The sequence below is a fragment of the Vulpes vulpes genome, chromosome 5 (assembly GCF_048418805.1).
Source record: "Vulpes vulpes isolate BD-2025 chromosome 5, VulVul3, whole genome shotgun sequence".
Taxonomy (NCBI): domain Eukaryota; kingdom Metazoa; phylum Chordata; class Mammalia; order Carnivora; family Canidae; genus Vulpes; species Vulpes vulpes.
In genome coordinates, this window is record NC_132784.1 from 30,260,881 (window position 1) to 30,276,755 (window position 15,875).

Here is a 15,875-nt window from a genome sequence, read left to right on the forward strand (position 1 = left end):
TTTTGAAGAGGTCAAAGAAAAATTATTTATAAAGCATACTCATGAGTCAAGAAGATTTCAAGAGAAAAGTTAATAATAATTTCCTTGCTTCTTAGTATTTATTTTCTTACCCATGAGGCATTTTGGCACATTCTCAAAATTTTTCCGTAAAAGTAGCATAGGGGCAGGGAAAAAACTGGGTTAAGGGACGGCTGGGAGACTTGCCTTGAAGCTGTGTTTACACAGCAATCGACACTGTTTTTACTTAAACTGTTGTTTTTTTTTATGATCAATAAAAATAGCAGTGTTTTTCTAAAAGTGTTTTTACTCACAAGTCACATACAAGTTTTACTATTTATTAATTGTTTATCTTGGAGGGGTGGCTTCAAGAACCATGCTTGAGATTACTGGGGGGAAGTGGCAAAGACTGCACCTCCCCACCCTCATAAGTCCCCCAGTCACCATTTTGGTGGCCATAGGGTGATGAAGTAGCAAGATTCTCGGCAGTGATAAAGCAAGAAAGGAGAGGATACGCCCACAGGTGTAGCAACACCCTCTTCCCTAGACAGCAAGGACTATGGTAGTCTCCTTCCATGCATTTTGTGGCCTCTGCAATACCTAAGACTACAAGGTAATAACAGCCACTCTCTGCTTACCTGTATTCAACCTACCTTGTTGCATTCTAATTGTCCCAGCAATTCTAGCTGGAAGGTAGGTATTGTTGTCTTCATTTTAAAGAGAAAGAAACTGAGGTTCAGAACATCGGAGTGTCTTATTCACACTAGAAAGCAAGGTCAGATTCAAACTTCGGTCTACTGGCTCCAAAGCCCACCCCCTTCACTGCCACCGCTCCTGTCCACCTCGGATGGAGTACAGATTTGCAGTTGCTGAGTATCAAGCAAGTAGAGAAAGCAAACCAGGGATCTCTGATTTATACGATTTTGTGAATCGAAGGCTATTGAAGTTCCAAATTGTGTTCTTAAAATATTATTTTCAAAATGTTGACAGTATGAAAGCCAAACGATCTCTCATTTCCATTGATGTTACAGCCTGGAGCCACACAGTCAACCTCTGCTTGAGCAAGGACAGGACATTTGACAGGGCAATGAAAGTTAAGCCTCCCTTCCCCCAGCAGGAAAGTAAAAATGGTGTTAACAATTGCAGGTCTGGGTAATATGGTTTGGTCTTCATGCCTTCACTCAGGTGGAGCCCGAGAAGTTGAAGACACTAACAGAAGGTTTAGAAGCCTACAGCCGAGCCCGGAAAAGGAACAGAAAGTAAGCACTGAATTTTTTTTTTTTTTTTTTTTTTTTTTTTACCATTTTGCTTTTCACGGATATAATTTACTAGTTTGTGTTCATAGGGACAAGAAAATCTCAGTAATTTTGTCCATCTTAGGGCCTGTACTGTACTAAGTACAGTTTAGTAGTTGTCACCCTAGAGGACCGTTATAGTTAAGCCAAATTAGCTATTACAGAGAGTATTTTCGTAACCATTTGTACTGTTCTGTGGGATTTCCCTCTTCATGAGCTCTTTCCTCACTCCCTTCATTTCCATCCCTGTCATATATTGGAAAAGAAACACTTTCAACATGTAGCAATTAAATAGTTTCTAAAATGGAGCAAAGGGGCACCTGCCTGACTCAGTCAGAAGAGCATAGGACCCTTGATCTCAGGGGTCATGAGTTCAAACTCCCTCTTGGGTGTAGAAATTACTAATAAATAAATAAAATGTTAAAAATAAATAAAATAAAAAAAAGTGTAGCAAAACTCTATCCCTTTTGGAAGAGGAATGAGGAGATACCCCCAGTTGTACAAAGGTAAATAATTTTGGCAGATTAACTGTTACTCAAAGTGATGGTAAATAATTCTTTTTTCTTAGGGCAGGAATAATAGGTTTTCTTTGGAATTAGAATAAGAAGTTGTACTTTGAGACATTATTTTTCAAGTACTTCTCGATTTTTTTATTCTAGGTAAATGTTGTTTGGACAAGCAGATAACGTTAGAAACAGTTTCCACTGTAATACAATATAGTTTTATGTATCATAATTATTATTTCATTTTAAGGTAGAGAATTACAAATGTGCTTTTGCAAATGCACAGGGAAAGTTATTTAAAAATACATATGATTGACATGCCTGTTCAGGTCCAAGAATGATCGGTTCAGGTCAGAATGATCGGTAGTGTATCTCGTGTACATAATGATATCAATATTATCTATCAAAGAGCACTCTTTCTCTTAGTGGTGCCAGAGGCAAAATTTTAGAAGTGAAATCTCTTGGGGAAATTCTTCATCTCAATAAACTGCCTCACGGAAAGATGCTAACCACAAGGGGCAAACTCCTGTGCCCCTATGTTGGGGAATTTTTTGGATGGTAGCAAGTTGGCACTGACTGTGGCAATCAATGACTGAGTGAATTACCAGATTCACTACAGATATGATAAAGAATATGGTGAGGCAAGTCCCTTCTGCTCTGACTGAAATAACACTTCCTGTGCAGAGCTTTGTGGTAGGATAAGGCCCACAAAATTAATACAAGTTCTGGATGACAGGAGGGAAATTGCAAATTACCTACATCACAAATTTGCAATGGGCCATTTGCTATGAAATATTCAACAGTACTCATTTATTTGATGTAAAAGAACCCTAAAATCTTTCCTCCAGTGAGATATGCCAGTAAGCTGAATTATATTCAAAATACCCAAAACAATTGATAACACAGAAATGAAATGACTCCTTCAAATATTTAAATATACTGCCTTGAAATGAGCTGTATTTTTCCCATAAATTTGGTATTAATCGATTTCTGAAAGGTAGTAAGTAATAAATAGCTATTTTAAATTTTTTTTTCTTCAAAACTAGTTTACTAGTTATGATGAATTTGCTAAGTCTTAAGTGGCTTTATCTAAAGGGACTGTCATGAAACCAGGAAGTTAGAATATGAGGGATATAAAAGAAGAAACTATGAAATGAACTTTAGTAAAAACAGTTTTATTTATCATGATATTGTCTACACAGACTAACTTGCCTTATAAAGGCCCAGTAGAATACTTTACATTTTGCATATACTATGTAAAATCCATTATTTTATTCTCCCAATGACAAAATGGGCCAGAATTACTAAGCCCATTTATAGATGAGGACACCAAGACCCAAATAGCTTAAATAATTAATTGAAGGTCGGTCATATAAGTGACAAATGATGTCTTGAACCCAATCATGTATTTATTCATTTATTTAATCACTTAGTTATTCCCCAATTTAAGGAGAGTAATTGAGCAAAAATCTGTGCTGCAGTCCCTGGAGCTCTCTTGAGCAAAGGAGACAGATCCAGAAATAATTAAAATGTTAAAATTGCAATGACAGCAATATGTATAGTATACTTGGGGATCATAGAGAAGTGGCATTAAACTCAGGTAAAGGAAGACTTTCTAGAGGAGATAATCTGAGCCAAGCCTTACATGCTACTTAGGTATTAGCCAGAACAAGGAGATAAGGACCAAGGTGGTATGGGGTGGGAGAGTGTTCAAATGAGATCAGCAGTTGGATTTGAGAGACTGTAAAGCATCAGACAGGAAATTGTAAGAGAAGCAGCCAAAGCCATAAGCAGCAATCAGATTATGAAGAGCTTAGTATGCACCCATAGGATCCTTTATCTTATTGGAAGTGCCTGAGGGGTCAGGTGGTTGGATTTTTCACTTAGATTATCCTCTATGGAGGATAAATTTTAGGGGAACCATATTGGAGACAAGGACATTGTTTAGGAGGCCATGGCAGAAGTCAAGGCAGGATGATGATTCAACCACAATGGGAGCGATGAGAATGGAGGAGGAGGAACATGGTCGAGGAATATTTAGGAGGTGAAATTCACAGAATGTCATGGTGATTGATCGGAATGTGGAGAGCAAGCAATCAAGGACGACTTTCAGGGTTTTAGCTGGGGTGACTTGGTGGGTAGTAGAAACACTGGCTGAGTGGAGAGTACAGAGGGAGCTGTTGAGTGCATGTAGGGTGCCTGTGGACTGTGTTGGACACAAGTCTGACACTATGTAAAAATGGCTGCAATCACACAGAGATCCTTTGGCCCATTTGAACAGTGGGCTAAGGATTGACCCACGTGGGCATTTGAACATTTGCAAGAGATAATGAAGAAGATGAGAACAATCAAAAAGGTGGAAGAGAACCAGGGGGCAGCAGAGTAGGGTGTTAGGAACCAAAGACCAAAACCTTCCAGGATGATAAAATGATAAACAGCAGTCCACTAAGCCAAGAAGAGAGAAATCTCCATTAGATAGGCAAGTTAGAGGCTGCAGGCAACCTTAGTGAAAACCATCTCCAGGGATCCCTGGGTGGCGCAGCGGTTTGGCGCCTGCCTTTGGCCCAGGGCGTGATCCTGGAGACCCGGGATCGAATCCCACATCAGGCTCCCGGTGCATGGAGCCTGCTTCTCCCTCTGCCTATGTCTCTGCCTCTCTCTCTCTCTCTGTGACTATCATAAATAAATAAAAATTTAAAAAAAAAAAGAAAAGAAAACTGTCTCCAGTAAAGTGGAAGGTGTAAAAACCAAATGGCCATGGGTTGAAGAGGGAATACAAATGAAGTAGAGAGAGCTGATATAAATTAATTAGGCTTCTTCCTATCCTTAATATGAAAAGTTCCTGAAAAATAACTAGAAGAATTTTTAAGATGACAAAGATTGGACTGCTTTTGCAGACAGGGGAAAAGGAGGGAGGAAGCAATTGAAAAAGGAAGACGGCATTTGGAATAAGATGGTTAAGAAGTTGGTTTGGGGTTTGAGTTCAAATCCTGTTTCCACCACATCAGAGCTATGTGCCCTTGCATATGTTGCTTAACCTCTCTGCGCCTAAATTCTTCATTTCTAAAATGGGCATATTAACATCTACCTCTTAGCATCGTTATAGTATAGACAATATAAAGAGAGCCTCAACACAGTACTTGGTACATGGTAAGCAGTTAGTAAACAGATATTTGTATTAAAAGATACGGGTGAAACAAACACAATTATGAGATATTTTTCCCAGTTTAAACATTCTACTCTTCTATTAGATATTTAGAATTAAAAAAAGATAAAAATGAAATCTACAAAAATATATATATATTTAGAATATTATGTGATCATTTTAATTTTTAATATTCTATAATCAAACTGTATAATAAATATCTTTAAACTGATAGGCTTATTACAGCCTAATCACAAGAGAAATATTAACATGTATATTGAAGACATTACTGGGGGTGAGGTCATACTTAAAAGAGGAAATAGCTTCATTAAAGGAAAAGTTTTATAGCTTTAAGTTTGTTATGATTTCCACTGAAATGATCAAATATTCTATCTATACATACATATCATTTAAAATTTGGTTGCCTGATTTTTGTGAAGCTGAAAAGTGATAAAGTGATCAAATAAATCCTACTTCCACTTTGAAACCAAGAAATTATACTTAGCAGGTTAAATTTTCTTTTTTTAAAAAAGGTTTATTTATTTGTGAGAGAGAGAGTGTGCGAGTGCACAGCGGGGAGGGGCAGAAGGGGAGCCAGAGAATCCCAAGCCGACTCCAGCTGAGCACAGAGCCCGAAGCGGGACTTGATCCCACAACCCTGAGATCGTGACCTGAGCCAAGACCAAGAGCCAGACACTGAACTACTGAGCCACCCAGTTGCCCAAGCATGTTAAGTTTTGTTAGATCTTCCTACTTTCTCTGTGGACTGTGTTTCAGAATCTAAGATTCTTGACATTTAGGTGTCACCCAAATTTGTTCTGTTCTACAGGAAGTAAGTTGCTTAAATTCTACACTGACAGTGTAGAGCAACGTGCAGTTTCTCATTTCCCTCATTTCTCGTACCATTCACAGATGCGTACCTGCCTTTTTTCTCAATTAGCGAAGATAAGGATAATGTGTGACAATATAGGCAATGAAGAATAGAAGTGGCAATTATCTCCATTAATAACTAGAAATGTGATTATATGAACATCTATTGCTTAATCAAGTAGGTTTTAGAGTGTCCATTAGTAAAAATGTTTATTATTAAATGTCAGCAGGGAATCGAAAATAGTAGAAGAGACTCCACAGGGAGGCCCTTGGTACTGGAAGACTGAATTTTGACTAATTACTCATTTCATGAACTCATGGAAATTTTTCTTCCTCTTTTAAGTTCATTTTTCCCTGACCTGACCAGTTAGTGTAAAAATTAGTCAGCAGCTTTAGCACCTGGGAGCATCTCCCTTTACCTCTTGAATCTCATGATGCATTCAAGTAATTTCATGCCCCACCTCTCTGTATCTATTCCATCTTCCACAAGTAGTCATTTCTCCCCCTAAGAACTACTTATGTCTGTTAAAGGAAAAACACTATTAATTTAGCTTAAATTAATACAGGCTGTTTACAAACATTTTAAACATCTTGTTGAAGAATGAGATCACAAAGCCCTAAATTCTATCTTTTTATTCGACAAGTACTGTTGAATTATTTTTATACTTTGGTGATGTTACTACAATTTTTCCATAGTTAGGAGGGGCATCTGGTGGCTCAACGGTTGAGTGTCTGCCTTTGGCTCAGGACATGGTCCCAGGGTCCAGGATTGAGTCCTGCATTGGCTCCCTGCAGGGAGCCTGCTTCTCCTTCTGCCTGTGTCTCTGCTTCTCTTTGTCTCTCATGAATAAATACATATTAATAAAATGTTTTTAAAAAACAATTTTTCATAGGGAAAGTTTTTTTCATAGCTCTTTGAACTTCCTACTTTTAAAAACTATTTGTAGTTAAATATCCATCTTCTTCATTGCCAGATTAGAATTGTCTTCACCACCAAAAAAAATAAAAATAAAAATAAATTAATTAATTAATTAATTAATTAAAAAAAAAAAAGAATTGGCTGCACCAGTTCTCCCTAAAAAGTCATGAAGTATTGCATATAAACAGTCGTCATAATACCGACTTCATCAGCTTGCTGTAAGATTTAATGAGATAATGTATATGAAGATTTAACACAATTTTTGGCACATAGACAATTTTCAATAAATAGTAGCTGTTTTTGCTATTAACATAAAAGTGAGAGAACCAAAATTCTCTAGTGGCTTTTCGCTGAAATATTTTACCTTTGTTTTAGACATTTAGAGCTGTAAGTAGTCAGTCGTAAACCCATAAGATATAATAAAGGTCTGTAACATAAATATCTTTTGAAATTTATATTCATACTTTTAAATACATTAGAAATACTAAAAAGACAAATCTATTTAACACATTACACAAGGTGTAATATTGTTAGGCAACTAGGCAACATGTGATATTGAGTCAAGACCTTTCCCAAACAGCCCATAAATGGGGCCCCAGCCTAACCCCAGCCAAACTTACATGGACCCACAGAGTCCTAGGATCAGACCAACACCCCACACCCCCCCTCACCTCCCGGCACTCAGAATCAGGCTTAGCAAACTTCTCACCAGGAAAGCAACCCAGACTGACTCCACAAGATGCCCATGGTCCCCTTTTTTTTGGTAAGATTTTATTTATTTATCCATGAGAGACAGATTGAAAGAGAGAAAGAGAGAGAGAGAGGCGGAGACACAGGCAGAGGGAGAAGCAGGCTCCATGCAGGGAGCCTGACATGGGACTTGTCCCGGGACCCTTGGATCACACCCTGGGCTGAAGGCAGGCACTAAACCGCTGAGCCACCCAGGGATTCCCCCACCATGGTCCCTTAAAACTAGAATGGGTAGGTAAATAAATGAGTGTATGAATAGATGATATCAACTTGGACAGTGCTCAGTGCTTGGACAGTGCTAAGGGAGAAAGAGACACGTTGCAGAATGGTATGCCTACCATCACATACCTGATGGACACCTTTGTGTGTGTATTCCAAAAATACACATAAAAGACAATGCTAAGTATTGTTCACGGATATATCATGTGAAATATAAAAGCAGAGGTACCCGGGTGGTTCAGTTGGTTAAGGTCTGCCTTCAGCTCAGGTCTTGATCTCAGGGTCCCAGGATCCAGCCCCATGTCAGAGCTGCTCGGCAAGGAGCCTGCTTCCCCTTCTCCCTCTGGCCCTATCCCCTGCTCATGCTCTCTCTCTTTCATAAATAAATAAAATTAAAATTAAGTATAAAACATACTAGAAAGATAGACAACAACCTGAGGGGAGGAGAGAATGGGACTGGGAACTGATAATAAATGGGAATTTCAGGTTTGTTTTTTTTTTTATAAAAAAAAATTAAAGGAAATAGGTCATTTATTATCAGTTTATTCTCGGAAGTGGGTTTGTTAGGGGTTAATTTATTCTATGCACTTCTCTGCATTGTTTATATTTCTAAAAATAAATGGGAAGAATGTAAAAAACCAGAGGCTGGCTTGCAGGCCAGCAAAAGGTGGGGGAAGGAGTTGGTGCTGTATTGCCCACATAATTTAGTTAAAACCAATACATTTTTTTTTTTTTCAGTTAAACTGACTTAAGTTCACGTATGTTTCCCAAAATATCAAGACATCTTATTGGCTCTGGACAAAATTTTTAGTTAGTAAATACGTGGAGCATCCGTGATGTGCCTAGCAGAACAGTCCTCGGGGCGTACGCAGAAACTAAATGTATGAATTGTCCAGTCCCGGCGTGTGAGGCTAAAAGCTGGTGGGGGCTGTGGTAAACCAAAAGGCCCCATCTGAAGGCATTCCACTAAAGTTCAGATATGTTTTTAAACACGATGTGAGCCAAACTAAATGGGAATATGAGCCAAATTCTTCCACAACTGTGAATTTCCAATCTTCGTGTAGATGCTGAGACTTAACTCTTGGAAAACCACACTGACAGCCTGCTTTGAAAGGGCTTATCTCTGCACCTTTTCTAGTAATTGTTGTGACAAGATAAATGAATGACCTTAGTACTCAGACTAACTGGGTAAGTATTTCTATGCATAAAAAAGGACAAAAGAAGTTAGAATAGACAAAGGGTACATAACCACAGAAGGAGATGGTGTGGGTTTGCGATTTTAAGGAGTTAGTTCAACAACGTCCCATAGTCTCAGTAGCAGCAGATGCACTGTTTTGTGTTCTTCAAGCCACACGCACGTCGTCTAGTGCTAGGCTGAGTAGAGAGAAAAAGTCAAACGAGCGATTGACACTCTGAGTCATTCTTTATCTGCTCAAATACTTAAGTCATTTGGGGTTTTGGGGAAATGTGGTAGGCCCAGGCATGGACGGAGCCTTGGGCGTGACAAATTGAGCTGTTTCCCACCCAGAACGTGCAAGTGTGCAAGGTGCGTAGGCACACCAGGATTTCAGCCTTCACTTGCTCAACTCTGGAAGCCGGGACCGCCAGAGAGGGCAGAGGGAGCTCCCTAGTGGCCGGAGTCTGCAGCTCAGGCCTGCGCCCTCCCCGCGGTCCCTCGGCCTGGCCAGACACCAGCAGGCACGTGGGGCGGCAGGCGGGACTCCTGGCCCACAAGCCACCTCCGGGAAAGCAGACCCGTGGCCCAGTTTTCTTGCAAAACCATCAGACTGGGGAAGAAGCATGTGGAAGGGGGAAGAAGCCATTGTCCCCTATCATGTGTCCCATCTTTTCGTTGCTGCGTGACTTTATTATTAGTATTCAGTGGTGAGAATCCCAGGGCATTTGTCATCTGACTTTTTCAAATGTAAATATAAATTGACTTTCTCTGGTGGAATTGGTACTTCTGTTTTCTGATTAGGGGATTAAATGGAGACTTTGTTTCCTTAATTTATTAACCTGGTGTGTTGTTTTCATTAATTCCAGAAGTGGAAAGCTAAATAACCATTTAGAAGCTGCTATTCATGAGGCCATGAGTGAACTGGACAAAATGTCTGGGACTGTAAGTTAATTTATTTTTCCATTATACTGTGCTTCTTTGAAAATAAATTGTATTACACTTTTTGGTAAAGTCTCTTAAATATTGACAAGCAACTCACGTAGCAATACTAAATTACTAGGTTCCAAAAAAAAAAAAAAGACATATCAGAAAAGATTCAAAGTAATTTAAGAAAAAATAACCTGGTAGTATTAACTATGTCTTTTTTCTGAGATAACTTTTGTTTTTCCCACCTAACATTCTTTCTAAATGTGAGCCGCAAAATATTCCTGTTCAAACCACAGCTTTCTGCATTTGACTCCCTGACTAACAGTGGCCACTACTGTTGCCTAGTCAATAATGCAAATTTCACTTTGTCTCAATAAAAGGGAAATTGAACAATAGGCTCAAGATCAAGAGTGCAAAGACCTCTCGTTCCTTTGTACTATTGCCAAAAAAGCAAAATATTTGGCACAAAATCCTATTGTTAAATTTTTGAACCTTATAATCTCTGGTTTTTGAGAAGTTGTGTCTATTCTTTCTTTACATTTTTACTGAACCATTCATACAGTAGTATTGAATGTGAGAAGTTTACCTGTTGTCCTCTAATTCACAAACTGGCTAGTGTAAACACTCAAAATATGATTTTAGTAATTTCTAAAAAAAATGTGAATTATCTAAGGCTATTCAGCAATGAAAGCTAATTTCTTTTACTTTTACTCAGTGCTTTGTGTTAACAAGTTTTCTAGATCCCAACAACCCATTCAATGGCTACTGATTGACATATAGGTTATAGATTCCCAGAATGGTGGGGTTGGTGCAGGCTTTAGAGATTTGGTGATCCAACCCATCATTTTGCAAATGAATGAAGACTCTAAGATTTTTTTTAAAAAAGATTTTATTTATTTATTCATGAGATACACAGAGAGAGGGAGAGAGAGAGGCAGAGACACAGGCAGAGGGAGAAGCAGGCTCCATGCAGGGAGCCCAACATGGGACTCGATCCTGGGACTCAGGGATCATGTCCTGGGCCGAAGGCAGGCGCTAAGCCACTGAGCCACCCAGGGATCCCCCAAGACCCTAAGATGTTAAATTTCCTGATAGAATTTAGGAAAGGTCTAAAGTGGGGATTATAAATCTAAACGCCTGCTAAGGTCAGGCAAATACTGTCAGTAAGTAAAGTGGGTCATGTGTGAGAATAACAGCCACTCAAGCGGATCGAGAAATGCCAACCAAGAGGTCAGGGGAAGCCGCCTTAGAGGTTCCACACAGTAAAGACTATTGCCCACTTCAGCTGGTGCTGGTTGGGGAAAGGCTTGCTCCATCCAGCATCCACCATCCACCAGTCCTTAGGGCCTCACACTGCTCCTCTTTTCACTTGAATTCCATCCATCAGGTGAGAGAAGAGAATATGCCAAGGGCTGCCAGGGATAGGCTCATAATTTTCCTCTGGTCTGACCCCCTCATATGGCTTCCTTAACTCAAATGTACTAGGAAATGTGTTATATGATGTGCCTGCTGAGGAGGAAGAAAAAATGACTTCAGTAAGCATCTTGCTGGTCTTCGCTGCAGGACATTTGGCCCTCGTGGCCAGCAGGTAGTCAGCACTGATGGGGACTGTGTCAAGCTGGAGTCCATACTCTCTCCAGAAGGAGCTCCTCCTTCCACACTCTTGCAGATCTGAACCACATGGGAAATTGTGCCAGAGTTGCAAGCTCTTCCGCGTTTTCATAAGATGCTAAAAGTCTGGAAAGTAAAATTTCCCTTTTTTTTTTTTTTAGTGTTGACAATTTTTTAGACATTAAGGCATCATACAGCTAAACAAAATACCTTTTCAGACCACATTTGGTCTACAGATTACCAAGACTTGCTTGCAGTCTTGGATAACATCTTTCCTCAGTTAAAACAAGTCTTCCATTATGGATCTTCATCAGAAACTAATGGTTTTTAAAAGTGTATATGGACAGGTTAGGAGGAAAAGGCAGTTTGAGAAACTTATGTTACTTTTTAAATTTAAATTTTTTTAAAAGCCTTTTGCATTTGACTTTGAACAGCATTGGCCTGTGCTGTTATCTAAGCATTTTGAAGACATGCAGTGAAGCCAACGTGTAGCAGATGCTTCGTAGCTTTGAAGTTGGCTGTGATGGAAGTATTTACACCATGGAAATGGGCAAATGCTGCAATAGGCTCATGTTCCTCCAACAGGGAGCTTGTTGTTAAGCATTAGCTACACCACTGCCTTGAGACTCGCCTGCCTTTTCTGGGTCTTAACTTTGCCCTCTCCTATCAGTGACCACGTACAATGTGGGGCACCTCCCTCACACGTGTCCTCTGCCTCCCAAACCATACCTGCTGCCTCATACCTGGCGATCACACTCCGCCATGCTCCACCCCTGCTCCATCTGATACACGGCCCTAATTGCTACAGCTTCTGCATTAGTATATTACAGATGAGTTGTACTAATTGCTCATCCCAGACTATATAAGCTCAGATCTGCCAACAATGGTAGCGGTATTCCATTTTTACTCTGAGTCTTCTCATAAATAACCTTCCTTGGGTTGAGCTGTGTGCGTGTTCTTACCATCTTTGACCCTTCTCAGTAGTTAAAAAGTAAGTCGGGTGACGGAATAAAGAAGAAAACATGTCCGGTACGTATTTTTCCACTTTCCTAGATCTCTAATAGGAAAGGCTTTATTTCTGCCTTAAATGGACAGCAGGGGTAGTGACTGCACATGGCATTTCCCACACTTGGTCTTTTCCGCTTCCTCCTTTGAGTTCCACAGTATGGGGTTCCCACAGTGTTGTTCTGCTTCTTAGTTCCTAGGATTCCTCATTCTCTGTAGTGACTATGGGCACACTGAGATCCGGGGTCTTGACAAAAAATTTCAAGGCTTCATGATATCAATGATTGAAGACGAGAGGTGGAAACCTATTCCCTATCCTGTTTTTTGTCAGAGATCGTATGGCGTTTGTACTTTCAACCTCTGTTGTTATTTTTTTTCCACCTCTTTATTTCCAGGTTCACCAAATCCCACAGGGAGACAGACAAATGAGACCCCCCAAACCCAAGAGGAGGAAGATCTCCAGATAACAAGGACTACTCCACCAATGCGCAGTGTTTATTAAAGGAACGTGCACAGATATATCTATATATAGGTATTGATATAGCCACTGTTATATCAGTATTTATACTATGGCAGATAGCTACTACCACCACAGGGTGCTAAAAGAAACAGTGATACAATATTTTTTTGAACAGGAAGGATAATGAATGCTGGAAAACCAATCAGAATCCCTGAATGATGAGAGTGATAAATGGTCAAGAGATTACTGAGAAACTTTTTCTATAATACTAAAATTGTGATTATAAGAAATGTCCAAATGTTTCTGAAGACTTTTCAATGTTGTATATAGAAAATACAGAATTTCATGGTGATATCAGAAATGTAAATATTGTACAATATTGTCATGTACAAGCGTACCTAATGCACACTTTATCTTTTATTGTACAAAGAAATAGTGTACAAAATTCTTTGGTTTCTATGGAGTACACCTACCAGAGACTACCAGTGTAAAGTGATAAATAAAAATACAACCTAAATGCTTTTCTATGATAATGTAAAAGATGCTGTTTTTGTATTTAACAGCAGAGAAAAGGCATGATGATGTATTACCTGAATGATGACATACACTGCACACCACCGAGTGTCCATTTATATTGTCTGTTTGGAATGAACCTTGCCTGGAAGCACTGGACTCAGTTTCGGGTGCCTAGGAAATCAAAACCTTGCAGATTTCTAAAGGGATGAGGGCTCACAGGTCTAAATTGAGAATTCAGAAACTGCAACCATTTGTTGCATATTTTTTTTACCTAAGTTTTAAAGTAGAATAGGTTTTATAAAAAAAAAAATCTTAGATGGAATATTTTACTCAGTCATTTCTGTAGTTAACGTTTGATAGCCACCTATTGATCTAGCTAGTTCATGCTGCACCACCATTGATGCTCAGAGTGGAATTTGTTTGCAAACAGTACCTGACAAGATAAAACTCTCTGTTTCCATACATGGAGGCAAAAGCCCCAGTTCGAGACCATTATCAGAGGTAAGGTTGATTATAATTCAGTTTTTTTGTAGTGGCAAAAACGAATACGAATCATCAAAGCAAGTTTCATAGCCATTCATCAGTATTACTTAAACCAGAAGTGAAGGTGGCTTACAAAATTATTAGCAATGGTAATTTTTTATCAGTATTATGTAACATATCAGATTTATTTTATTTAAAGAATTATTTATACCATTAACAGATTCTTATATATATTAATGTGGCTGAAATGTGCAGGTTAAATCTATTAACCAAATTATTTATATTATATTAAGTAAGAAAAAAATGTGAAACAAATGTAGAGAGAAAATACTACATTACAAGTATACAAACCTAAAACTGTGAGCCATTGTAAAGTACAAGGTTATTAATAAGAAATGTAGCACAACCTAATTTTCCGTCTTTTTTTCACAATTTTTGTGGTGGTGGTATAACCCTATCTCCCACGCACTTACGTGAAGTTTCAGGCCTCCAGCCTGACTTCTGCTGATGGACTGTCAAAAGAAGGGATCCATTATCCCTTTATTCTTAGAATCACCAGCCCCCATCCCCAAATCCTTAAACCCCTAGAGAGCACTGGCTGCCTGGGCCCCTACCTAGCCTGGGGCTAACTCAACAGCTTAATGCTCCAGCCACTGGGAGCCTTTCAGTAGCAGGCTCTGGAGCCCCCAATCCCAATAGCCACCACCTCGTTATGGCTCCTCTCTCATCCAGCCCCCATTCTTCTCAGTCCCATGATGTAGCAGAGTTCCAGTAACTCAGGAAAAAGGAGACCAAGGTCATTCTTCCAGTTGGTTTCTTGGGGCCACAGCACAGAGCACTCCACCCGGGCTCACTTTTGATAGCAACAGCTCTTAGTTCTTCCCCTCCGGTCTCCTGTGTCAAGTTGTCCTTTCACTCCCACCCTCACCCCTACCCTCAGGCCTGATGGAATGCAGCTGGCTACCCCGGGCTTCTCTGCCTGGAGGCAGGAGCCCTTCCTTCTGGGGGTAGGTTCATTGTGTCTTTCATGTAACAGTGGGGTTGCCTGCTGGTCCTTCATGCAGTCGCCCTAAGTAATCTTTTGATCTTTTGTGTAGTTTAGTTGACGCATCTTTGTGTGTTTGGGATGTTTAAACCATAGATGCCCTTTTTTCTTTTCTTTTCTTTTCTTTTCTTTCTGCCACCAACCTGCTTTTCTACTGTTTCGTCTACACGGTTATGTTTATTCCCGGGTAGATGCCTATGTGTGCCTGTATGTTGTCTGCCTGTGTGTGTGTGTGTGTGTGTGTTGATGTGTAGAAGTTTTTTTAGCCCTTGCTGTCCGTCTTTAGACTGAGTTTGTGTCTACCAAGCCTTCTTTTAGATATTTCAAGCTAATTAGGTGTGTGCTTCCCCACTGATGTGTACTTTACATCAGCAGACCATGTAAAGTATGTTTGTGCCCATGATTTCACTGGTTGCTTACAGCTTTGATGTGGATGCTAGGTGTTGTTGTTTCAGTCCACATGGGTTTTTTCCCCCTCTCTTTTACAGTTCTATGGTTTCGTGTAAGCAGTTAATGTAAATATTGTTAGCATTACAGGTCATGCAGTGCTGTAACATTTTTTTAAATGTTGCACCTACTTTACAATTAAAAAATTGGTCACTCATACTTGAATTTTGCCCATAGAGCCATTTCTTTCTCTTTGCATTGAAGCCAATTCATTTTTTTTAAAAAAATGAAGGCTAGCCCTTCTACATTATTACATTTTTTTATGCCCTAAAATAAACTCTTTTTTCTTTTCAACAAATCTGACAAATGGAAACAATGAAAATTTTTTTGCACCTTTAACGAACATAATATCCCCTTTGGAAAAGAAAATCTAATATGATTTTGTGTCCCTTAACAGTCTTAGGAAGCACAAGGAGAAGAAACTACACCTTTAAGGAGTTTTTAAAGATTATTTCAAATGAATGAAAATGAACTCAGCAGCTCTTGTTTAATTTGTCTCATTTGTA

General features: G+C 39.3%; 1 protein-coding gene across 18 annotated transcripts in view; it reads left to right on the top strand.

Moving 5' to 3' along the window:
• The window catches only part of MBD5 (methyl-CpG binding domain protein 5), a 432,006-nt gene extending 416,472 nt beyond the window's left edge, over positions 1-15,534 (top strand). For all 18 annotated transcript variants that reach the window (XM_026008001.2, XM_072757703.1, XM_072757693.1 and 15 more), the window contains 3 exons: positions 1,183-1,256; positions 9,742-9,817; positions 12,814-15,534. In XM_026008001.2, the coding sequence (XP_025863786.1) occupies positions 1,183-1,256; positions 9,742-9,817; positions 12,814-12,885 (222 nt within the window). In that variant the 3' untranslated portion in view covers positions 12,886-15,534. The remainder of the gene's footprint in view (positions 1-1,182; positions 1,257-9,741; positions 9,818-12,813) is intronic.
• Positions 15,535-15,875: the final 341 nt, after the last annotated feature.